Raw genomic sequence first — 24835 nt, 5'->3', positions numbered from 1 at the left:
TGCTCGATAGGCCATCGACAGCACAACTCTGTTTTAAGTGTTGCAAGGCGCCAACGGCGAAACTGGCTTTTGTGAGCAAGTAAATCTGCTAACACTGCTCAGTCGATTTTGAACTGTTAAGCCGGTTGGTTGTTGAGTCGGCGACATAATCACAGAGACCGAAACGAAGCACAACCGTTAATGAAAAAAGCGCGCGCTGCAAATTGTTTTTATCGCAGAATAGTTGGTTTGTTTTTTTTTTTTAGTTAAACATAGTGTGAATAGTGCAAGCATCAAAATGAATGAATGAATTCGGAAAATAACTGCGATAGCATTTTTTCGTATAACAAAAGAAGTTACAAACAAAAAACACACACACTCATACAATAATAATACCGCGAAAACTCGTAAAGAAAGGTGAGAAACCCAAATTATTATTATTTGTTGTGCTAAAAAGCAAAGCTAAAACAATAATAACAGCAATAACAACAACAACAACAGCAAAAGCAGCAGCAGCAACTAATGCAGGAAAGTGGAATGTTATTTTTAGCCGAAAGAAAAAAAAGTTTTGTTTGCGGTTTCTGTTTTCTGTTTTAATTTTTTGTTGTTTTTGTTTTCAATATTTGTATGCATAATTGCCCGTTTTTATTGCTGTTTTGCTTGCCATCTTTTTTGCTCATTCAATTATTTTTGTTTTATTTCGTTGTTTTTTGTTGCTTCTTGTCAAAAAAATAAAGTATTACGATAAAATTCCGTTGTTCTCGAGAGGAAGGTTTCCGGGTTTGTTGACTTTGCCAGTTGTTGCTGTTGTTGTTGTTGTTGTTGCTTTGCTTTGTTGTTGCTCAAATTGAAATTGAATTGAAATCGGTATAAATAATAATTCCAAAATATATTCCACTTATGTACATTTCTACATCTATAGTGTACATATATTATATTTAATCATAAGCAATTTTTGTTGCACAGGAAGTTGGCATAGCAAATAACAAAAAATATTGAAGGCAAAAAACTGTATTTTTAAGTAAATTTCGTAAAAAAAATGTGCTGAACAGCAAAAAGGAAAAAAAACTGAAACTCAAATAAATTCGTGAAAGAAAAAACAGAACAAAAGGAAGTAGATTAAAAATTGTGTTGTGCTTTTTTTGTATTTTGTTTTTGTTGCTGTTCATTTGGTAATTAATTTTTTTGCTCACCTTTTGAAATATTGGTGTTGCTGTTTTTTGTTGTTGTTAGTGTATTAAGTTGTCTTTTTTTTTGTTGCTTTGATTTGTTGTTTTACGCGACGCTGTCAATTAAAAGAAAGAGAGTGTGAGCGAGAAAGAGCGAAAGAGAGAGAGAGAGAGAGAGAGAGAGAGAGAGAGAGGGAGAGACGAAGTGTCCATAAGCTCAACAATTTCCGCCTTTCCCGCAAAATGATTCAAGCAATTTGCAATTGACTTTTTTTGTTTGTTTTGTTTTTGTTATTGCTGCTCATTTTTTACAACTTTAAGTTTAATTATACAAATACAAATGTGAATACAAAACCAAAAAACAGAAAACAGAAAACAAATCGCAAAAAGCAACACGCAAAATTAAAATTGCAAATTGCCGTGGCGGCGGCAACTGCTGCCAACGTTGTTGCTGCTGCGCTGCCGCTGCCGCTGTTGTTGTCAGTTGTTGGGCCGTTTGTTTTCATCCGTTACTTTATTAGTTTTTTTGTTTTCATAACGACATTCGTATGCGCGTCGTCCCACTGTCCGCATTTGACGCAGCTCCAAACTGCACAAGTGCTTGTGTGTGTGTGTGTGCGTCTCTCTGTGTGCTTCTTGTATGTGTGTGAGTGGGAGGGAGAGAGCTTGTGTCTGCATGCGTGAGTGTAACCGTTTAGCGCGACACTAAACTCACACTCACTCACACTCGCACAGCTTTCAATTACAAGTTGACTCTCCAAAAATTTCAAGTTCATTCAGAAACAACAACAACAAGTGGTGTAAAGTTGCTGTCGTTGTTTTTGCTATTATTGGCGATAAATTTTGGCAAACTTTGTACAAATTTATATTCGCTAAAAGGAGGACACACACAAATTGTGTAAAATATTAATTGAATGCAGATACTATATACTATTTATATATATCATAATACCCTAACCCAATGCGACTCTTTTATGCTCTCTCTCTAACCTTGAAAATTTCCATTTATTCAAATTGCGACATAAACATATTTGTTTGCATGTTTATTCATTACTTTTTGTTTGTTTTTGTGGTTTTTTTTTTGCGCTTTTGTTTTTTTTTTTCTAAGCTAAGGCGAAATTTATCGGGATTATGATTATTATTATTATATTTTTTTCGAGCGCTAACCGAAGAATTCTTATGAATCTGCGTCTTACGCATATAAAGAGACTTTCGTTTCATTCGCTATTCAACACTATTCTAATTATCATCTGATATAAGGGATATTTGTTTATTTATGTTTATATTACGACTACTATAAGCCGATAAAATATGTTTCAATTTCATGTTTGAGTCATAAACTTTATGATCTACTGAAATTCGAGTGGGCAAATTGCAAAAGTTTCAGCTAAATTCAAATACGATAACCAAAAAAACCCCAAAAAAAATAACAACAACAAACTTTAATGTAAATTCCCCAGAATTGTGGTTTGCTTTTTTTTCTTCTTATTTTTTTTTTTTGGTGATGTTATTTTGGGTTTCAGCGCATTTTTTGTGCGTATCAGTTTTAATGTTTTTTGTTTTGTTTGTTATGATATTCTTATTTCGCACCCGTTCCCCTCTTCCCTTCCTCTTGGTCGCTCTGATATCAGCGCGTATTTATAATTAAAAAATGTAAGCAGAGACAACAAATCACAAACAACACACAAAAAATAGAATCAAAATCAACAAGAGCAAAACAAATGCACAAATAGAAATAACTATATTTGTACCATATATGTATATACTTGCATACACAATACACATGCATATCCAATATGTACAATTATATATATGTATATATAATGTATGAGATGTCTCTGTGTACTCTAGAAAAAAGTCAATAAAAAACTACAAACACGTTAGGCAAATTTTGCTGATAACTTGAAGCAAAAATGGCAAGCAAATCAAGTGTCTACGACTACCAAATACCCATTAGTAGTAACTGATAACGGTAGAATCCGATTGTAATTTTAAATGGGAAACAATTTAAAATTCAATCGAGGGAAATAAGGTTTTTCTCTTTCTTTACTGCCAACATACTATACACTTTGACTTACTTGTGGAGTTACAGGGTATTTGAACTGCGAAAAAATAGCAACAAATACAAAATAAATTAGATTCAAAAGTAGACATAATAAAGAAACAACAAAATGTTGCAGCAAATCTCGAAAACTTAACTTTTTTTTTGCGATAGATAAAAACTATGCATTTCCGTCAAATAAAAGCAAACTCAACAATAGAAACCGAGAAGAAACTACAATATTTATAATTTTTTTTGTTTCCAAAATATAAAATAAAATGAGAAAAGTATAGGGAATAAATAAGTTAAGTTTATTTTAAGTTGATAGTGTATGGTCTGCTTTAAAACGTGATGATAAATCGCATTGTCGATAATCAATCAATCACAACATTGTGTGAACGGTTTTTGTAATTTGTTATACCCTGTAGAATTGGATGTGTAACAAGGGGTATGCAGACAAATCAGACCGAAACGTTTTCTAAATTTTGTGAGACAAGAAAATGCTTTCAAACTTCTTGGCGTGACTGCAAAGTTTTTAGTTGAACATTGGAAATACAAATTATTCCAATCTCTCTGCTGACGTCAGAAAAGAAAGACGACGCGCGACACGTTGATTAGCAATCAGTTAGGATAAACAATGTACATATGTATATATATATGTATATATGTATATGTATATGGTAAATTGGGAAAGATGCAAAATGGTTAAAGTCGCCGCTTGATTAGGATAACGTTATGCTTGGGATGCTACCAAAGGCAACTACTGCGTGTGTGTGTGTGTGTGTGTGTGGAAATCAGGGCTAACTGGCAATAAGTCGATGACTGTTGGCTAACACAAAACAACAAAAAAAAATACAAAAAAAAAAACACAAAAAACCGAAACGAAAAAAAAAAGAAAAATAATAAAGAATGAAAGAAATGAAAGAAAAAGAGGGAAACGAAAAGAAATTGGTATATATGTATGTATAAAAAGAGGGAAAAGAAAATATTAAAACAAGGCAAACATCGCCAGCAAAATAAAGTCGAGCAAAAAGCATTTAATTTATTTACCCCGCCCTGCCCACTGTGCTCTGAGCTGCGATCCATTCCTCTGCTCGCCAGCTATGTACGTCCTTAGTCCTTTGCTCGCTCGTCCCTTCCCCTGTCCCACGCTCTATCTATCTCTCTCGCTCTCTCTCTCTCTCCCCATCCCTCGGACCCCACCGACATGCCATTGTCCCAACGTCGTCGCATCAAAGCACAACAAAAAAAAAAGCTCTCGTTTTACTGTTGCTCGGTTTTTGCCTTTTTGGCGCGGCCAGAAAACTACTATGAGCAAAAAAAAGAGAAAAACAAAAAAAAAATAAAGAAAAGAGAGGGAGAGAGAGAGAGAGACTGAGCTGAAACTGAACTTTACATCAGGCATGCAAAAGGGAAGACGCAAAAAAGGAACAAGAGCAAAAAACTTCATTTATACTTTGCACTGAACAAAATAACAAGTGGCCAACGCTAGAGTTGTTTCGTTTGCTAGTTGATGCCTGCATACCCTGTAAATACTAATGTTTGAGGTGATTGAAAGATTATATTTTGTTTATTTTTTTTTTCATTGTACTATTTTTGTTTTCAACCCTTTTTTAGAAATTTGAAATATTTTGTGTTTAGAATTTTGAAATAATTGAACACTTTTGCAAACTATTTAATATTCAGATTTTGCGTTATATTATCTTTGGTTTCTCAATCGCTAAAGGGTATACAATAGTCGTTCTGTTTGTAAATATTAAGCTGCTTTTTTACTGTTTTGTTTTTATGTGTAAGGGAAGTGTTTTTTGTAGAGTTTTTTACTCGCATATCTTATATAATATATACTCATATATGATATATATAGAAGCACATCGCACGACTGCATATGTGTGATGTGTGACTGTGTGTGTGTCCCATGCCACCCACACCCACACAAGAAAGGAGACATGCATGCACAGACCTGCATATTACCGAATGAGTAAATCACTTGAATCACTCGCTATGGAACACACATCTCAATATTCGCTTTTACTTCGTTTTTCTTTTCATTTTTCCCCCTTATTTTTTTTTTTTTTTTTGTTTTAAAGGGGGGAGTTTTGTTTCGGCATTGCGACATTTTTTTCTCGGGCAAAATTGAACAATTTTATTTTTCATTTTCCTTCTTTGTTTTCCATACGCAAGGAAAAAAACAGAAACAGAAAACAAACGACAAAATATGCAATAAATTACAAAGTAGTCACCAAAAAGCAGTGTAAAGTAAAAATAAAAAGAAAATAATGAAAAACACGAAGAAAGCATTATCCAACTGGGCATGGCATTGTGATATGTGCTTGATTCAGAGATACTCTGTAAAGAATTTTTGTTGTATTTTTTCAAGAATATGCTGAAAATTCTTCAATTTAGTAGCCAAAGTTTTCTTCTATCGCTTTATTTTAAGGACTTGACGTATAGATACCCTGTAAGCGGAGTAGATGTTCTGAATTCCCGATGGAAATTTCATGCGTGAATTCAGTAGTCAATTATCTGCTCTATTAGTTATTTTCCATTTTTGCTGATCTATAATGAACCAAAGTTACTCTATAAGTTATTTCTCTTTTTTGCTGATCTATGATGAACCAAAGTTACCCTTTTCCGTTTCTTAAATCCATTTGCACAACTTTATTGTACACACTTTTTGCTTAGCAACCACAAAAAAACAAAAAACAAAAAAACTAAAAAAGCGCCCATCTCAAGGCGTCTGGCAAATGGGTAATTGCAAAATTCTCAATTCGAACGCTGCGTTTGACCATCAGCATCATCAACATCAAGTTGGTGTTTTTTTTGTTTTAATTTTTTGTATCTTTCTTGTTTTTTATTTATTTATTTTTGCTTCTACTAATTTCGTTATTTGCACACATTTGATTTCATCTCTACTTTAAAGTTTTTTTTTCGTAACAATGATTTGGTAAGCTTGAGATTTTATGTTTGATCTGAAGATCATTTTGAAAGGATATTTTTAATGAAAAGTCAAAGGCGTTTAATGTTTTGATTCTCTTTGATGCGTAGCTTGATTTTCTTAAGAAATTTCCGAGACTTCAAACAGAACCACAAAGCAAGACTGAAAGAGAGAGAGAGTGAGAGAGAGTGAGAGGGAGAGCTGCGAACAGGTCTTGGTAGAAATTGTAAAAACATCATCAACAACAACAACAACTGAAAAAAATCGAAGTTAACAAAAACCTAAGAGATACGACAAGGCGGCAAAAAAAAACTGGCGGAGTAACTATGTCTGTCCATCTTTTAGCTCCAACTTCATCTCCAACTCCATAGAGCTGGGCATAGTTTGTTTTTGGGGTTATAGATGGTTTTTGGTTGGGCTATCGTCGTCCCTCCTTTGGTTGGCATTGTGTTGTTGAGCTGGTGCCGCTTTTTGTGCCTGCAAGCGAGAACTTTTGATATAAAAATAATATTAAGTGTACATTAGGCGCAAAAAATATGATAAGTAAGGCGAAAAAACAGAAACGCAAAACAAAAAAAAGTCAAAGCGAAAAACATTGACATAAACAAACACACACACAACGATGGTGGATGAAAGGGCCGGGAAAAGGGACGGAAGCTGAGGGGGGGCGCAGATGCTAGAGGGGGCGTTTTACCAAAGCAAAAGTTACAAAAACAAAATGCAAAAAAAGAAAAACAAGTACAACAATAACAACGGCAACAACAACAACAACAAGCAATACACAAAGAAACCTCGCGTATGAGTTAGAATCTGTGGCCGAGGCTAACGTACTTACAGATACAAGATACAAACACACACAGAGCTAGAGAGGGAGAGCAAAAAACGATGACAGTTTTCTTGATGAATGTGCGCGTTGCTTCCCGAAGTCGGAGACCAGAGAAAGATTGCTGCTAAGCCGCAGCAGCAACATTGGAAGCTGCTGCAGAAGCAAGCGAGTTTTTCCTTCTCGCAAAAAGCATTTGTATCTTCGCTTTTCATGAACGCCTTCTCCTTCTTCTTCCTCGCAAGCAACCAAAAAAGCCGCAGAGCTACTGTCACCTGCAAGATTCTGCACCAGCCTCAGCCTCAGCCTCAGTCTCAGTCTTCATCTCTTCGTCTCTCTTGGTCCTTTACTATGTTTTTCCGTTTGCCAGCTTTTAGCTTCTACGCAACAGCAGCTTTTCCATTTTCTCGTAACATTATTTGTTTGTTTATTTTTGTTTGGTGCAGATCTTGGGCCAACTTTAAAAACCCTAACCGGAAGTCATACAAAAGATTTGTCAAAAAAAAAGCTAACAAAATACGAAAAAATAAGAAAAACGAACACGACATAGAGATTAGAACAGGTTCAGTTTGTGGCACCTGTCATTGCCCCATTCTCACATTTGCAAATGGGACGACACTTGGTACTTTATCATACTGCCTCTTAAGTAGAGATTTCTGATCTATAACGATACGTTGCTCAACTTGAGTTATTGGGTGTGCTTTGAACTAAACAGTTTATAGCCTGTCTTTTGAGTATAATTATTAAATAAATAATCACACTTCACTCATATTTTTTTTTTAATTTAGTCAATACATTTTTTAAATATTGTAATTATAAACTAAATAAATAATCACAGTTAACTAATATATTTTTGTTTTTAAATTTAATCATTACATTTTTTAAATATTGTACTGGAGGAATATTTTCGTCAAATTTAATAACTCTTAACATTTTCATTAGAATAAACAATAAATATTGGAATACTTTTCCAAAGAAAAAAAAGAAAAATAGATGGAGGAGTTAATAGAAAATAAAATGTGTTTGAAGCGCAGAGGTTTTTATTCCATTTGCAATATTTGATGATAATAATTTAAACACTTTATTAGAATAATATAAAAAAATTTAAATAAAAAGGAAAAAATATGTTAAGACTAATTTTAACGATTAACGAAATTCTATTCGATGATAATAATTAAATCACTTTATAAACATAACAGAAAGCTACAGCTTTAAGATACCCTCATAATAATATTGAGAAAGTGCGTTATTCATTTTAAAATATACCAAATTAATATACCGCAAAAATACTGAAATATACCGAAGGCTATATTTGGTATATTGACATAATACTGCACCGATGAGTGTATAATATAATATATACCAGATTGTCAGCCAAGGAAATTGAGATCTGTATTTTTCAACTTTGATTTTTCTACGTAAAATATTTGAATTTGAGAAAAATAATATACGATTTTCTGTGTAAAAACCATTTAGAAGAATAATTTCACTAAAGGTCTTAATCGCTCTGGCTCATCACTTTACAATAAGGAATTTGTATTCTTTATTTAAATTAAAAAATAATAATAAAATCCTCAAAGTGTTAGGTTACAAATTGAACTAAACTAATTGCTAAGGTTTAGTTTAGGAGTATTGAAAATTTGTAATATTTATTTTGAATAAATTCAAGTGCATTTTACTGATAACTTGATCGCACATTCGAGTAAATGTTTAAATGCTAGACGAAGAACATCGCAAAGTGTTGTGTTAAGTTGAGTGTATTTTGCTTTCGCTATTGTTGTTGTCATTGTTGTTGTTGCTGTTGGTGGAATGTTGACTTAAAGCTAAGCAAATCTGGTTCTTCAGCTAGGACTCTATTTATGGTGGGTCCTGTTTAGCGTGGCCCTTGTGGCTTGAGCTTGTGCTTGGGCACCCACTAGCTGATTGCTCTTGCTGTGGTTCAGCCACCTTAGATTACATGTACTTGCCACACAGATACATTTGTATCTGTATCTGCATCTGTTTCTTCCTCTCTCTGCAAATGTGTGTGTGTGTGTGTGTGTGTGTGAGTTAAACTGGACGTTGCGCGCTTTTTCTGTTATTGTTGTTGTCGTTGTCGGTGTGTCTGCAAATTATTAGATTTTGTGTCAGCGGCAACAACAACCACAACAACAACAACAACAGCAACAGCAACAATAACAATGCAGCAACGTTTTGCTAGTGGAAGCTGCATAAGTCAACACTGCTGCAACATGAAGACTCTGGCAAAAAACGAAATTAAAAAAAGATATAAAAAAAGCAAAAAAAAAAAGAAAAATAATAAAAACGACAGAAAAAGCGGAAGGCGAATGCACTTGGACTTGGAGAACCACAGCAACAACAACAGCAATAGTTGTAGAGCATCGTAAAGTCGCAAGTTGTTGTGCTTGAGCTCCAGGTTTTTTTTTTGTTTTGTGGCTGCAGCTTGTTGCTGTTGCAGCTTGCAGGCAGTTGTTGTTGTTGTTGTTGTTGTTGCTGTTTTGGAAACATTTTATGATGTTGCTGCTGCAAAAGGTGGCATGCGTATCTGCCGCAGTTTGTGCTTTTGAGATACACACTGAGAGATGCATTCTCATCGCCTGCAGAGATGGCCAAAAGCATTTCCATCCTGACTTATAAATAGATATTTCCTAACTTGGACTTTAAAAGAACTTATTTGTATCTAAAAGTATTGATATTGATCCCTTTTCGTCTATATCTACATATATCTATATCTATATCTATATCTATATCTATATCTATATCTATATCTATATCTATATCTATATCTATATCTATATCTATATCTATATCTATATCTATATCTATATCTATATCTATATCTATATCTATATCTATATCTATATCTATATCTATATCTATATCTATATCTATATCTATATCTATATCTATATCTATATCTATATCTATATCTATATCTATATCTATATCTATATCTATATCTATATCTATATCTATATCTATATCTATATCTATATCTATATCTATATCTATATCTATATCTATATCTATATCTATATCTATATCTATATCTATATCTATATCTATATCTATATCTATATCTATATCTATATCTATATCTATATCTATATCTATATCTATATCTATATCTATATCTATATCTATATCTATATCTATATCTATATCTATATATCTATATCTATATCTATATCTATATCTATATCTATATCTATATCTATATCTATATCTATATCTATATCTATATCTATATCTATATCTATATCTATATCTATATCTATATCTATATCTATATCTATATCTATATCTATATCTATATCTATATCTATATCTATATCTATATCTATATCTATATCTATATCTATATCTATATCTATATCTATATCTATATCTATATCTATATCTATATCTATATCTATATCTATATCTATATCTATATCTATATCTATATCTATATCTATATCTATATCTATATCTATATCTATATCTATATCTATATCTATATCTATATCTATATCTATATCTATATCTATATCTATATCTATATCTATATCTATATCTATATCTATATCTATATCTATATCTATATCTATATCTATATCTATATCTATATCTATATCTATATCTATATCTATATCTATATCTATATCTATATCTATATCTATATCTATATCTATATCTATATCTATATCTATATCTATATCTATATCTATATCTATATATCTATATCTATATCGGGTTAAAGCTTCGATCAGGCAAAAGGAAAAAGCACGAGATGGGTTCCTCTTCAGAAACTTTGCAGTTGAGTAAGTGTTATTGCACTTGGAGTTGGATACTCGCAGTGGTTGTTGTTGCTGTGGTTCTGGTCATTGTTGTTGCTGCTTTTAGCAACTAGACTTGATCTTGGACTTCAATTTGGACTCATATACTTTGGCTATCTGAGCCTGCGTGTGCAGTTCTTTGGCCTAGGCTGTGTTCCCATCTCTCTCACATGTTATTGTTGTGTCTTGCAGTTGTTGCTGTAACATTCGCATACCAAAAGTCCAAAAAAATAAAAAACAACGTCCAGAGGCAACTGCAAAAACAGAGAGTAACAGAGAGATTGGGGAGAGGGGGAAGAGGGAACTTTGACTGCGTGAATGCTGTTGCAATGTGCTGAGTATTGGGATTTGAGATTCTGTTTGCTTTAGTTTGCTTTTCTTGATTTCTTTTTGCATTCGCTTTGATTTGCTTTTCTTTATTACTCATTCGTTATGTATTAATAATAATAAAAACAGCAACAGCAACAGCAATCTTCAATTTACTTAAGCGGCACAAAAAGGAACTCATCGACATAGCGCGAGACCGCGAGATTTTTTTTTTCCCTGAATTCATTTCAAATGCGTTTCTTATAAGATTTTTTCCTTTTCATTTCTTTTTCTCTGACCATTATTATTATTTCGATTTTGCGACAAAACCAACAACAACATAGAAACTGCTTATTCACTTTTTTTTTTTTTTTTTTTGGGCTCTCCTTGCAATCGATGTTATTTATTTATTTAAGAAGTAGAAAAACTACTTGAAGAATTGCTTGTGACTTTCGATATGTATCTTAAACTGATTTGATTCCCCTTTTTTTGGCGTATAGTAGATTGTTATTATCTTATTAAATGATATTTTTCAGCTGCTTCTGTAGAAAGCTGTTTGTCTCATTGATTGGTAATCAATGTACAGCCCGAAAAAAAAGATCGTAAAAGTCGGGAAACGGCCTTTTGTTTTTACAGTGGTTTCCCCTTTATGACGCGGGATTTTGGAAAGTACCAACCACAAATTTGTTAGATAACTGTCGTTGTATAAATCTTGGCAATTTATATTTTATTTGTTTTCATTTTTTTGTTGTTTCTGATCGTGGCTAAAAACCGGAAAGTATTAATTTCTTTTGTTTTTTTTTCACAATGAAAATGCCACAGAAAAATCCTTAAGTTTTGCAAACTTTCATACTAATTAATGAACCTAGTGTCGTATTGTGTTGGAATTTAAATGAATACTTCTTCGATTTGCAAAGGTTGTTTGTAAAACACTTGAGCAATGGCATTTCGTATCTGTCTTCCACTCGTATCAATTTCATTATTTATTTAATATGATTTTCTAATTATTTATCAACGCGTTATAGATATCAACGTTCGTGCGAAATTTAAATTTGTATTTTCAATCAAATGTTGTTGTATCTGCTATTTTTTTTTTCTGTCCCCTAATCTATCGCGCCGCACATGAAATCATTTCCATTTGACTTGACTTTGACATTTCTTTGGCATTTTTTGTGTCAAGATAAGACACTTGTAAATACCCAGTAAAACTAGAAGCGAAATAACAGAGAAAGAAAGCAAGAAGAAGGTTTGGAACAATTTTAGATTTTTACTAAAATATAATTTTATATTATAAATATTTCAATGGAATTGGCTGATCGAATGAATATATTTTCAATTTATAATTAGACTGTTATTGGTTTGTTTTGGATAAGTAGTATATTTTAGATATTATAAATAGTTTTTTCCTATACCATAAGTAGTATGTTTTATAAACTGTAAATAGTATATTTTAGATACTATAAGTAATATTGCTTAGATACTATAAATTTGTATATTTTAGAGGCTATAAGCTGTATATATTATATACTACAAGTAGTATATTTTAGATACTAAAAGCAGTATATTTTATATCATAAGTAGTATATTTTGGATACCATAAGCAGTATATTTAAGATACTATAAACAGTATATATATTAGTAGTATAGTATAGTATAAGTAGTATATTTTACTTACTATAAGTATGTATAAAATTAAGTATAGTTTACTTACCATAAACTGTATATTTTATATACTATAGATAGTATATTTTAGATATCATAAGTAATATTTTTAAAAACCATAAGTAGTATATTTAAGATACTATAAATAGTATATATAATATACCATAAGTAATAATTTTATATACTAAAAGTAGTATACTTTACTTACATAAGTATGTATGAAATTAAGTATAGTTTACTTACCATAAACAGTATATTTTATATACTATAGATAGTATATTTTAGATATCATAAGTAGTATTTTTAAAAACCATACTACTTAAGATACTATAAATAGTATATATAATATACTATAAGTAGTATAGTTTACTTACCATAAAATATATATTTTATTTATTATAAGCAGTCTATTTTAGATACTACATGGATTTATTATTTTGGAATCGATCTCTTAGACCAATTTGTTTTGTTGCAAGCATTATAGACCGCTTCATCATATATCACGTTTCTTACAAATTTTGGAATTCCCCTTGGTGTTTTTTTTTCGCCTCTGACTTTGAGTTTTTCTATGGAAGTAAATTCGCATTGTGCTCGTTGTCGCCAGTAAACATGTGAATATAAATATGTACACACATATGCGTGGGTGTGCGTGTGCGTGTGTGAGTGGTGGTTGAGGTATTTATGTATTGTCGTTGTACATAGAGATATGCGGGAGTAGGAGTGCAAAAAAATATAAATATAAATTGTGTACAAAATTGTATATACTTGCTTTTTATTTTATTTCATTTTGGTTTTTATTTCATTTTCTATTTTGTTTTTTTCTTATCGGGTTTTTTTTTGTGTTTTTGTCATTTTGTTGTCCCATACAGAAGTTACTACGCCCCCGCACAATTCCTGGCCCTTCTATTGTCCCTTCTCTCGTCCCTTTGCTCTACGTTTGCACATAAATTTATATTACAGTTTTTTGCTTCGCATGAGAAAGAAACAAAAGCAAAAACAAAAAAAAAACGTTACAAATAAAAAAATAAGAATAATAATAAAAAAAAAGCAAACCAGCGCAACAACAACAACAACAACAACAACAGCAACAACGAGAACGTCGACGACGACGACGTTAAAAAATTATACAAATTACAAAAGCATCTGGAAAAAGAAAGAAAATTGCTATGGCAGAGGGAAACGGATTTTACATGCCATGTGTATTCGTGTGTGTGTGTGTGCGTCTGTGTGTGTGTGTGGATGCGTACACTTACGTCATATAAAGAGAATATATATACATTTATTTTTATATATATTATGTATATGTTATTCCAACAAAATTTATTTACAGCCTAGCTAAAAGGTTACAGTTACTTTTTACCATAATCGAAAAGCGTTGTCGTTATCCTGGGTCGATTTTTATTCAAACGATCAATGGGTAACGGTTCTTGCCAAATTGTATTTACGTAAATTCTGTTTGTTTTTGTCATGAACTGATAAACTAACATTGATTGTCTCCTAATATAATAGGGTATAAGTTAATTTATAATCTAAGCCTTAATATGAAATACCTCAGAATATAAACTTTATATATTTATTGAGTTTTGACATGGAATAGAATATCTTAAATCCATTGAGTGTTTTAATCATTTACTTACAGATACTATAAAGTACTATAATTTTATAACGTTACTAAAACATTATAATATTTATTAATTTATTATGTATTTTTATATGAATTTTAAGTGAAGTTATTATTAAGAACATCGATCTTTTAGTTTTCAACTTGATAGGTAGAACATTAACTATTTTATTATATATGGAAGCTTTTTGTAGTTATTATTAAGAAAATTTAAGTTATATATAATTATTATTATATCTTAAAGTCTAGTTTAGTTAATGTCATGGGTAACATTAATATTTTAGTTATCTTTACTTGATTCGAAGATTAATTCATTATGTATTATTATATCATATATTTATACCCTTCTACCCTGTGAAGGGTATTATAACTTTTTGACTGCAGGAAATGTACGTAACAGGCAGAAGGAGTCATCTCCAATCCTATAAATTATATGTATTCTTGATCAGCGTCAACAGCCGAGACGATATAGTCATGTCTATTTGTCTGTCTGTCCGTATGAAACACTGTGTTCCAGAAACTTTAATAGATAAAGCTATACATTTTTCTATAGAAGTTATTTAAGAAATACTTTGTATGGGAAAAGTCACCTATAGCATCCTTAGTCGCTTTGGCTGATAATTTGGTATAGAGTAAAATACTCTACGGTATATTTTGCACATATACTAAATATGGGCTGTTTTAGTATGGTTGCGATCTATTTTTGTGGTATATTTTCGGTATATTTGTAGAATGTGGTTTTATTGAAAATGGTTATCGGATATCTCAGAGAGCTTTCTTACTTGTTTTATATAGTCTAGTTGTGAATGATAATATTAGTGTTATTATTTTGGAAAAGAAACTTGGCAGAATGAAATAAAAATTGGTTGCATTTCATTAATGCCAACAAAGTGTTACTATTGTTCATAGCCAAGTTCAAGGTGGAATTTGAATTAGGTACTGTCTCGTAAGGATAACATTTATGACGTAGGGAAGATCTTGGCACTATTCTGCTGCCCTTTGCTGTAGCAGCGATCTATTTCGGAATTGTGTGTCAGTTAAATGTGTTGTGGACATCAATTGAGTTTGCAACTTGCAACGAGACTCAGAAATGGCAAATGAGGATTGACAGTTTGTTGTGCCGCGTAGCTAGCCAAGGGCATTCCAGTTCGTTTTTTTATCCTTTCAATTATCATGCACTACCATATATGCATGATGGGAGAGGGGTTAAAAAAGGAGGAGGGGAAAGTGAAAATCGCGAAACTTTTGAAAATCTGCTGCCTTTTCTTCTGTCGGTTGTGCATTTTTAATACAACGCAAGGGGGGAAAAATTAATAGCGAAGGAACACACACACACACACACACATGCACATGGCACACACACACAGACACACACATACTTACGGACATGTATAAAATTCCGTACACTTTTTATATGGAAAACTGTGTACCTTTCATTTAAGTTGACATAAAAATCGATATTTAAAAAAAAAAAGGATAAAACCATAAAAAACGTCAAGTAAAAAATTACAGCTTAAAAAACAGGCAACAACAACAACGAGAACAACAACAAGAACAGCAGCAGCAACAATGACGACGACGACAACAACAGCAGCGGCAAGCACAGAAAATAAAGAGCGGAGAAAGACAGAAAATGAAAATAATAATAAAAAAAAAGAACGAAACGGTCGTTATGCTTTTTTCCGCTATGCAATGTTCTCTGGCGCTTTTTGTGTTTTTATTTATTTTGTTTTTTTTTTTTTTCTTTTTTTTTTGCCTTCTTTTTTGTATTTTTATTTATTTTTTTTTTTGCTGCCGAAGTCGTCGCCGTCGTCGTCGTTGCTGCTGTAATGTCTTTTTTCATTTTCCGCTCGCAACCTTTTTGCGTCACGGCCCTACCGAAGCACTTCTCCTCCTATCTACCTCCCCCCCCTCTTGCTTGCCCGCTTGCCTTCGCCTCTACCGTCTCCTTCGCTCTGCCCTGCTGTCCCGTTACGCTCATGGAGCCAACGACGTTTCTTGCCTTACAGTGAACACAAAAAAGCAAAAAAAAAAAAAACACAAGTAATATAAAAGTGAAAATCGTGGTGCCAAATGTCGACGCCCAAATGCTCTAACCGACTTGTTGAGTCATCAACATATATATTTCTTAAATTGGTTTTCGCTTTGGATTTTATACTACTATTTTTGTGATTTTCTTATAAGTAGTGTCAAAGTCACGAAATATATTATTTACAATATTTTATGACTTTGAGACTTTTTAGAAGAAAATTACAAAAACATAATTTAGTAAATTAAATTAATATATTTAATAATTGATTGGGAACTGTTATACAAAACTTACAAAAACATAATTTTATAAAATTATATTAATACATACATATATTTAAAAATTCATTATTATTTTCTTAAACTTTGTACAAATCATTAGGTGAGCTTAAGATGTAAAGAATAGAATATAAATTTATGTATTGCTCAGATTAAGCTTCGCAGCATTTGTTGTAGCATAATTTATAGAACCTACCATTTTGAAGTGTATAAAAACAGAAAATAAAGCGAGCTCAAACACAACAGGAACACAAAAAAAAAGAAATTTTTTTTTTTATATATATATAAAAATAAAAAAACAAAAAAAAGAAACGAAATGAAAAAGCGAAATCCAAAGAAGAAGAAAAATGTGATAAAAACTGAAAAATATTTTCCATGAGAAAATCCAAAAGAAGTGGAGACTCCAGTCGCTCTTTATGTGTGTGTGTGCGACGTATGTGTGTTGTTGGTATGTGTGTGTGTGTGTGTGGGCCTTGAGTTCAAGTTGGGTTCGCTTAAGGTTTGGGGTTGGGGCTTTGAGGGTTGTGTTGGGCTTGCTCTCGGTTGTTGGCTGTTGGGTGCATAGTGTATAGGGTGTATGAGCTTAGGAGGGGGCGACAGTGGGGTGTGTATGTGTGTGTGTGTGTGTGTGTGTGTGGAAATGTTAGTGCTGTCGTTTCGGGTCTCGTCTCTAACGAACGAAGCGATGGCGGGAAAAATATACTACAATAAAACATGTATTTTTTATGCCATTCTTTTTGCACTCTCGTTGTAAATTTGTATTTCTTTTTTTATATTCTTTTTTTTTTAAGGAGCTGAAATGTGTAACGGCTCATATAAAGTGTGAGTGTGTGTGTGTGAGTTGGGATCAAAAACCCTTTGGAGCAAACTGTTGGTAAAATGGTTTCTTGTTGTGGGTGGCTCAGCTCGCCGGACATTGCTTTCTCTTCCCCCCCCTTTTGTGTGTTCTTCCTGTTTTATATAGAAAACATATATATTGTGTATATATATATATGCCTATGTATATACATGTGTCGTATATCGTTAGTTGTCTATACACTTTTGAAAAATTCCTTCATTTGCGCATTTTATTTGCCCGCATTCCTTCATCATCTTGATTTTGTTGCCACCTTCTGCTGCTTCTTCAACCTCTTCTTCCTCTTTGCTTTTTCACATATTTTTTTTTCGAAAAAAAGTGAAACGAATTTTTCGCTCGTTTTCAAATGTTTAAGCTTCCTTCTTCCTTTATCCCTGCTCCAAATGTTACGAACCAAGTTGATGGATTTTTTTCGATACTCTATAAACAAAGAATGTGTTAAGCACGTCAGTCAAGTAAGCTCGAAATTTAATTGCAAAAATGTGGGTAGAAATATTTTATCATAAACTATAAATAATGTTCTTTACAAACACATTATTATAATGTATATTCTAAAACAGCTGGAAATGTTAAAAAAATTGATTAAATATGGGGACCTCTAAGAATGAAATTTAATTTAATTTAAAAAAAAACACATATTTTCTTGTATGAAATACAAATTTAATATTTTATAAGAACATATTATCATAAACTATAAATATGGGTTAAGAATTAAAATGAAATTATTATTATTATTATTAAAAAAAATTACAAATATTTCTTGTATGAAATGAAAGTTCAATATTATATTATATAAATCATAGTTGACCCGGAGAACTTTGTTCCGCCCTTATGACAATAAATAAGCAGATTGTGTTTTTTGTCGATTTTTAAATTTTTTAAATTTCAGAAATTTTGCCGATTATTACATTATTTTTCAATATCCAAAATTTTGTCGATTTTTAAATTTTTTTTTTTAATTTAAAAAATTTTGCGAATTTTTTCGATTTTTAAAATTTTGGCGATTTTACAATTTTTTTCAATTTCCAAAGTTTTTACATTTTTCAATTTTCAAAACTTTGCCGATTTTTACATTTTTTCAATTATCAAAATTGTGCCAAATTTACAATTTTTTTCCAATTTTCAAAATTTTTAATTTTAATTTTTTCAATTTCCACAATTTTGCCGATTTTTACATTTTTTTTTCAATTTTCAAAATTTTGCAGATTTTACAATTTTTTTTAATCTGTTCCTTATTTATAAGTGCACAAATATGACACGACTTTCTTTTATATATATAGATTAATATTATATTAATATTTGAAAAATAAAACAGTATTCTTTATAGGGTATTTGTTATCCAGCTCAGCTTGGTTTTATTTTCAGTTGTGTTGCAACGTTTGTCAAGACAATTTCATTTCATTTAATGCGCAGCTCAGTTCTTATTTTGAGTACCCTTTATGATATTCGTAATATAAATCAGAAAGTCATAGAAAACCCTTTAAAATACTATAGGAGAAAAAATCGACAGATGTGACGAAAGTTCTATAAACATAGTGTATTTCAAAAAAATATAACTGACAATAAAATAGCATGAAGTAATGTAATATGCATAATAATAAAAATGTAAACGAGGACAACATTTCATATATATATATATTAATAACTGTAGCGAACTCGAAAGTTTTGAAATTTCTTCTCTGAAATACACGTCAAATGTGAAACTCGACTGAGAGACAGAAGGCAACTGGACGAATGGAAATGGGAAGTGGGGGAAATGGGAAATGGGGAGGCGCAATAAATTTTCATTTATGTAGTTTCTGAATGCCGCTGATGCTTCTTTGACCGACTCAATTGAAAGTACATAATGTATATATGTATTTATGTGGATGTGCTCACACACACACATATATATGTACATTGAAGGCAGCATACTCTCACACACACACACATACGTATACTTGATTGGTGTGGCTTTTAATTTGCCAGAAATAATTCAGGTGAATTTTCAAATGTAAATTCCACGGCATAAAAAAATATGCGTACGAAAATCGTCGTAAAATATTTTTTAATTTATCGCGATTATTACAAAGTAACGGTAAAGCTGGTAAATATGCATTTATGGTATTCTGCTCGCTCAGTTCCCTTCCTTTCCTTTCTTTGACCCATGGCACATTATCTCTCTCTCTCTCTCGCTGAGGGCTGACAAATTGACTGAGTGATTGGCAATCAACGCCTTGGCCAAAATGGCAAGAGCTAAGAAGCCAAAGAGCACAATTTCATTACAAGATGGGATGCTGCCTTGGAAAGCTGGAAAAATTTCTGAGAAATTTAAATTCTTTTTTAGAAAATTTGTAGATCAACTACTTATGATGCGTAATTTTGACACTAAAGCTGCAATTTTTAAGAATATAGAATAATAATTCCAGTATTTAGGATTCCTGAAAACAATGTGGATAAACATTGTAAAGCAATTGTAGAAATTCTTTTGTAGGGGAAAAAAAACCTACTTACTACGGGGTGTCCGTATTTTTGTCTGATAATCTGTAGCGGGTATTTCACAGTTGAGCACACTCGACTGTAATTAAATGACTCACTTGAAATATATAATCAGAACATTATTACTTGTTAACATTAATGAATAGTTCGAAATTTAAATTGAAATATCATTAACGAACTACTTTTTGTGTTTAAAATTAAAATCAAATCATTAAAAATTGATGAAATTGCATTTCTATTAAAAATTTTATTATACAGTTGGATAACATTATTACGATATCTACCTAAGTGCATTTTTCGAGATGTGAGAGAGGTTGGGAAATTAAAAATTGCTTCATTAAAAGTTGAAATTTTTGTGTTGGGATTTTTTTGTCAATCGTCTCAGTAATAATTTTATTGTATTTGTGCAATTTACTTTGAGAATCGCATTAAAAGGTGTTGAGGTTTTTTTGTGTACTGGTTTTTTGACAACTTTTATGTGGGGAAATTTTGAAATAATCATGGGTTGGGCATTGTTTTTCGACAGTTGGCATCGAAAATTCGCAGAATTGCATTGTTTATGTGCAAAGAATATTGTATAAAAACATTGTTGTATATTTGTTGATGTGATCGGCGAGACCTAATACTATATTTGCGTTGTTCTGTTCCGTTTTTTGTTTAGATCATTGACAGCTTATTGCGCATTGACATTGGATACGCAACGAAGAAGAAGAAGGCGACACGATGCTACCGCAGCAGTATTGCCTGCGATGGAAGTATCATCACAGCAACCTGCAGACGATGTTCTCGCAGCTGCTGGACCGAGGATGCTTCTGTGATGTGACCCTAGCGTGTGAGGGACAATTGATTCGGGCACATCGTGTGGTGTTGTGTGCCTGCAGCACCTTCTTTGATTCGGTGCTCTCGAATTATGCCAGCGAACGTGATCCGATTATCATCATGAAGGACGTGACATTTGCCGAGGTCAAGTGTCTAATTGAGTTTATGTATAAGGGCGAGATCAATGTGGAGCATGTAAGTAGAGCTTTGTTTTTGGATGCCACTTAATCACTTCTAAGACAACGATCTTTTGTTTGAAAACAGGCTAGTTTGCCATCGCTGCTTAAAACGGCGGATGATCTGAAGATCAAAGGTTTGGCCGAGGTCACTTGGCGCGACGATGAGGATGGACCGCCTCCACCGATGCCAGCTGCGGAGTTCCATTCACCGCCACGCAGTCTGGCCGAAAGCTATGCCCAGGATCTGCTCCATCAGCAGCAGCAGCACCAGCAACAACACCAGCAAACACAGGCCCAACAGCATGCGGTGCAGCTGCAGACACAGCTGAAAACGGAACGCGATCACGAGCACAATTCACCTACAGCCCTGGACAATGTGCTGGCCCTGAATGCGGCCGCAGCTCGCATGCCCGCATTGACGCCGCTGCCAACTGCCAGCGGAGGTGGCGGTGGTGGTGGATTGGCCGAGTGCGGTGCACAGCCAGTGGATCCGTATATGGGACCCAAGCGTAAGCGCGGGCGGCCACCACTTGACGACACTTACGATGTGTTCAATGTGTGAGTATGACGGGGGAAAGCAGTGTAAGCAGTGCAGCCTTACAAACAATTCAGGCATATAAGCAGTGCAAGCAGTTTAAGCTTGCAAGCAGTGAGCACAAGTCAGAAGTCAGTACTTCCGTCCGTCTGTCTAGCTGTTTCTATATGTCCTAGTCTCTCAATATTGTGGCTTTGTGTCTGAAACTTTCTGTAGCTTATTATTTTAGTTGAAAGATATATTGTACATGTTTGATATATTATATAAATATGTTTAACTTTCTCAATAACTGATTGTTATAGCAGTTTAAGCTTGCAAGCAGTGAACACAAGTCAGGAGTCAGTCCTACCGTCCGTCTGTTTCTATATGTACTAGTCTCTCAATATTGTAGCTTTGTGTATGAAACTTGCTGCAGCTTATTATTTTAGTTGAAAGATACATTATACATGTTTAATATATAAATATGTTTAACTTTCTTAATAACTGAATGTTAAACAAGAGTACAGTGAGAATTGCTTTGCTCTGAAAACTATTATATTAAGCGTCATAAAAAAGGACTGTCAAATGCAATGTCTTGCTATTAGAGGTGTTCGCTAAGAGACTTTAAAGTATAACAGTTTACCAAAGTTTCGTAATATGTTTTCTTTGCTTTATATATTTTTGGAATGAAAGAAATTGTCTAAGAAACAACATTTCTTTATATTCTTATAATCAGAAACTAACGTCTTTAAATTCTTTTAATATTAATGTTTACTTTTTATTAAGTTTGTTTTACCTAAGATTATATCTTTTAGAATCATTATCAAAGCACTATCTATGTTTCTATCTAAAGAATCATATGTAGATAGTATGAGCGCAGAAATTTGTATTATAGTTGTGAGACTTTGAGACTTAATGGAAATTTGTTAGTCGATATCTGCTTTACTTTTGTACATGCAATTTTTGTTGATTTCCTTAGTTGTTGTCTTTTGTGCTTGCTTATTTTTAATTGTTACTTTCTTATTCTGTTTTGCAGTCGCAAATTGGCACACTATGCCGCAAACTTGGAGCCGGCACAGCGGGCCTACTTGGAGTCCGGGGGTCGTTCCTTTGTCGAGGAGCCGCAGCCGATTGCACATTCCGCCGCATTGGCCTCGCCGCCCGCCGCCTGCCCACCCAAGCAGCGTCAGCGTCTGCGCCAACAGCAGCAGTTGCAGCAACAGCAACAGCGACAACACCAGCATCATCAACAACAGCAGCAGCAGCAGCAACAACAGCAGGCGACATCACCACACACAGAGCATGGCGAGCGCGAGGAGTCCGCACAGGATTGGCAACGCAACAACAATGTGTCACCCAAGCTGGGTGAACTGGAGCCCAAAGCTGAACTCGATCTGAGCAACGATGATGGCGAGCAGGCGACAACAGCAGCAGCAGCAGCAGCGATGCCGCTGTGCAGCGCCAGCGGCAAGTCGGAGAAGGCAAACGAGCGACGCGAACGTCACGGCAAGCTGCGGCATGCCACACGTCGGCTATACGCGGAGCGTGAAAAGTCTGCGGACAAAGCAGCGGCAGCGGCAGCACAGCGTGCACAGCGCACCTCAATCACAGATATTGAGGGACATGATGTAGACCAACAACAGCAACAGCAGCAGCAGCAGTCAGAGCCAGAGGCGAAGCATGAGGACGAGGAGGAATCATCATTGGCGGCAACATCGTTGCCACAGCCCGTCGAGGAGATCGAGAACGAGCATCTGGTGGCCAATCGAGCCGAGTCACCCGCCATTACAGTTCGCTCTGCGGCTCTGTTGTCCGCCAACTTCGGTGCCAGCGGCAAGTATGGAACACAGCATTCGGATGCAACGGCCGGCGGTTACTTGTTGAATGATCACGGCGGCATGTTGATGCCACACGAATTTGCGCCCAGCGTGGCAGCTGCTGCTGCTGCCGCCGCCGCTGTGGCAGCTGTGGCAAATGCCACAAATGGCAGTGCAACAGGCTCGGGCAGCAGCAATTCACAGACAGCCGCTGGCAATGAGTTGGCCAACACATCGCTCGACTATATCGAAGTGAAGATGGAAGATTACGATGCCGCTGAACTGCGGCTGACCAACGAAGAGTTGTCACAGTGGCAGGATGTTATCAAAATGGATGATTACTTGGCCAAGGGACGGCGTCCACAGTTCTGGGAGGAGCCATTCACCAAGCGTGTAAGTAGACAAGAATATACTTACATATAATCCAAAAGGTTTGCTAATCTTATTTAATGTTGGACACACAGGTACTCGATGCCATCAAGAATAAAAGACTCGAAATGAAGAAAGCCGCACGCATTTTGGGTGTCTCATATGGCACACTTTATGGTCGCTATCGCGAGGTCTACGGCTGCCTCAAGCATCCGTACAGGTGAGTGTCACTTGACCCAATGACAAAATGCCCAGCTAGTTGGATGTAATATTTACACTCCTTTCGTTAACAGCGGCACCAGTTTTCGCAACTCCGTTGGCGGGAATGCGGCCACAGCTGCCAGTCAGTTGGCGGCTGTGCAACCTCGTTTCGATCTGAGTTTCCGCAGCAGCAGCGTGTTGCCCACAGCACTGGGTATGTTTGATGATGTACAGCATTCTGCGCAAATATGCTAACTAAATCTCTAAACTCTTTTCCTGCAGAGCTGGGTAAACTGCGACAGAAGGACCTGAGCGAGCTCTGGACACGTCCGCAGATATGAAAACCAACAAAGAAAAAGATACAAAATCTCAAACTTCGCCCCAGATTAATCTAGGGGAATGTGTTTCGTCTCTAAGCTCTAACGTTTTAAACAAATTTATAGGCTAGTTTATTTATGGCACACTTGCCTTTCCCCGAATTGGCAAGAACCGCAGAACTATAACAAAAAGTAAAAACAAAAAGACAGTTTAGCTATTTAAGTTTAAGCGTGAGGCTAGTTTAAGATGTTTACGATCTACGGTTAATCTATCCCATGATCAAAAACCTTTCCTGAAACAAAATAAAAAAAAAAAAAAACAAGTAAACAAATTATATAAAAGTTTCTTTTCAATTTCTTGCATGTTACTTGTAGAACTTCAAACTGTTTTACTACTTATTATATATATATATATATATATATATATATACAAATATTATTAAACTTACGCATCTTAGTTACGTATATAAAGTAAAAAATATTATAAATATGTGTATTGTATTCGAGTGGTATTATCTAGCAGTAGCTATTTTCTTTCAGTAGTAAAATTGAAATACAAATACAAACTAGTTAATCGACAAAACAAAAGAAAACAAATGGAGAAACACTGAATTTTTTAATAAT

At 33.9% G+C, this 24835-nt stretch overlaps 1 protein-coding gene across 1 annotated transcript; it reads left to right on the top strand.

Moving 5' to 3' along the window:
- Positions 1 to 121: 121 nt before the first annotated feature.
- LOC132797267 (longitudinals lacking protein, isoforms J/P/Q/S/Z) lies at positions 122 to 24597 on the top strand. The gene is made up of 7 exons (XM_060808904.1): positions 122 to 396; positions 20657 to 21009; positions 21079 to 21551; positions 22544 to 23717; positions 23789 to 23913; positions 23987 to 24108; positions 24177 to 24597. Exons 2-7 carry the CDS (start codon positions 20719 to 20721, stop codon positions 24233 to 24235), a joined length of 2244 nt encoding a protein of 747 aa, XP_060664887.1. The 5' UTR covers positions 122 to 396; positions 20657 to 20718; the 3' UTR covers positions 24236 to 24597.
- The last annotated feature ends 238 nt before the right edge of the window (positions 24598 to 24835 follow it).

This window comes from Drosophila nasuta, chromosome X, assembly GCF_023558535.2.
Source record: "Drosophila nasuta strain 15112-1781.00 chromosome X, ASM2355853v1, whole genome shotgun sequence".
In the NCBI taxonomy this organism is placed as follows: Eukaryota; Metazoa; Arthropoda; class Insecta; order Diptera; family Drosophilidae; genus Drosophila; species Drosophila nasuta.
Note: the sequence above shows the minus strand (reverse complement) of the source record. Positions and strands in the feature narration are given on the sequence as shown.

Coding starts and splice junctions, on each gene's coding strand:
- LOC132797267 (XM_060808904.1), top strand. CDS start 20,719: ATGCTACCGCAGCAGTATTGCCTGCGATGGAAGTATCATCACAGCAAC. Junction 23,914..23,986: donor TGCCTCAAGCATCCGTACAG/GTGAGTGTCACT, acceptor TTTCGTTAACAG/CGGCACCAGTTTTCGCAACT. Junction 24,109..24,176: donor CGTGTTGCCCACAGCACTGG/GTATGTTTGATG, acceptor CTTTTCCTGCAG/AGCTGGGTAAACTGCGACAG.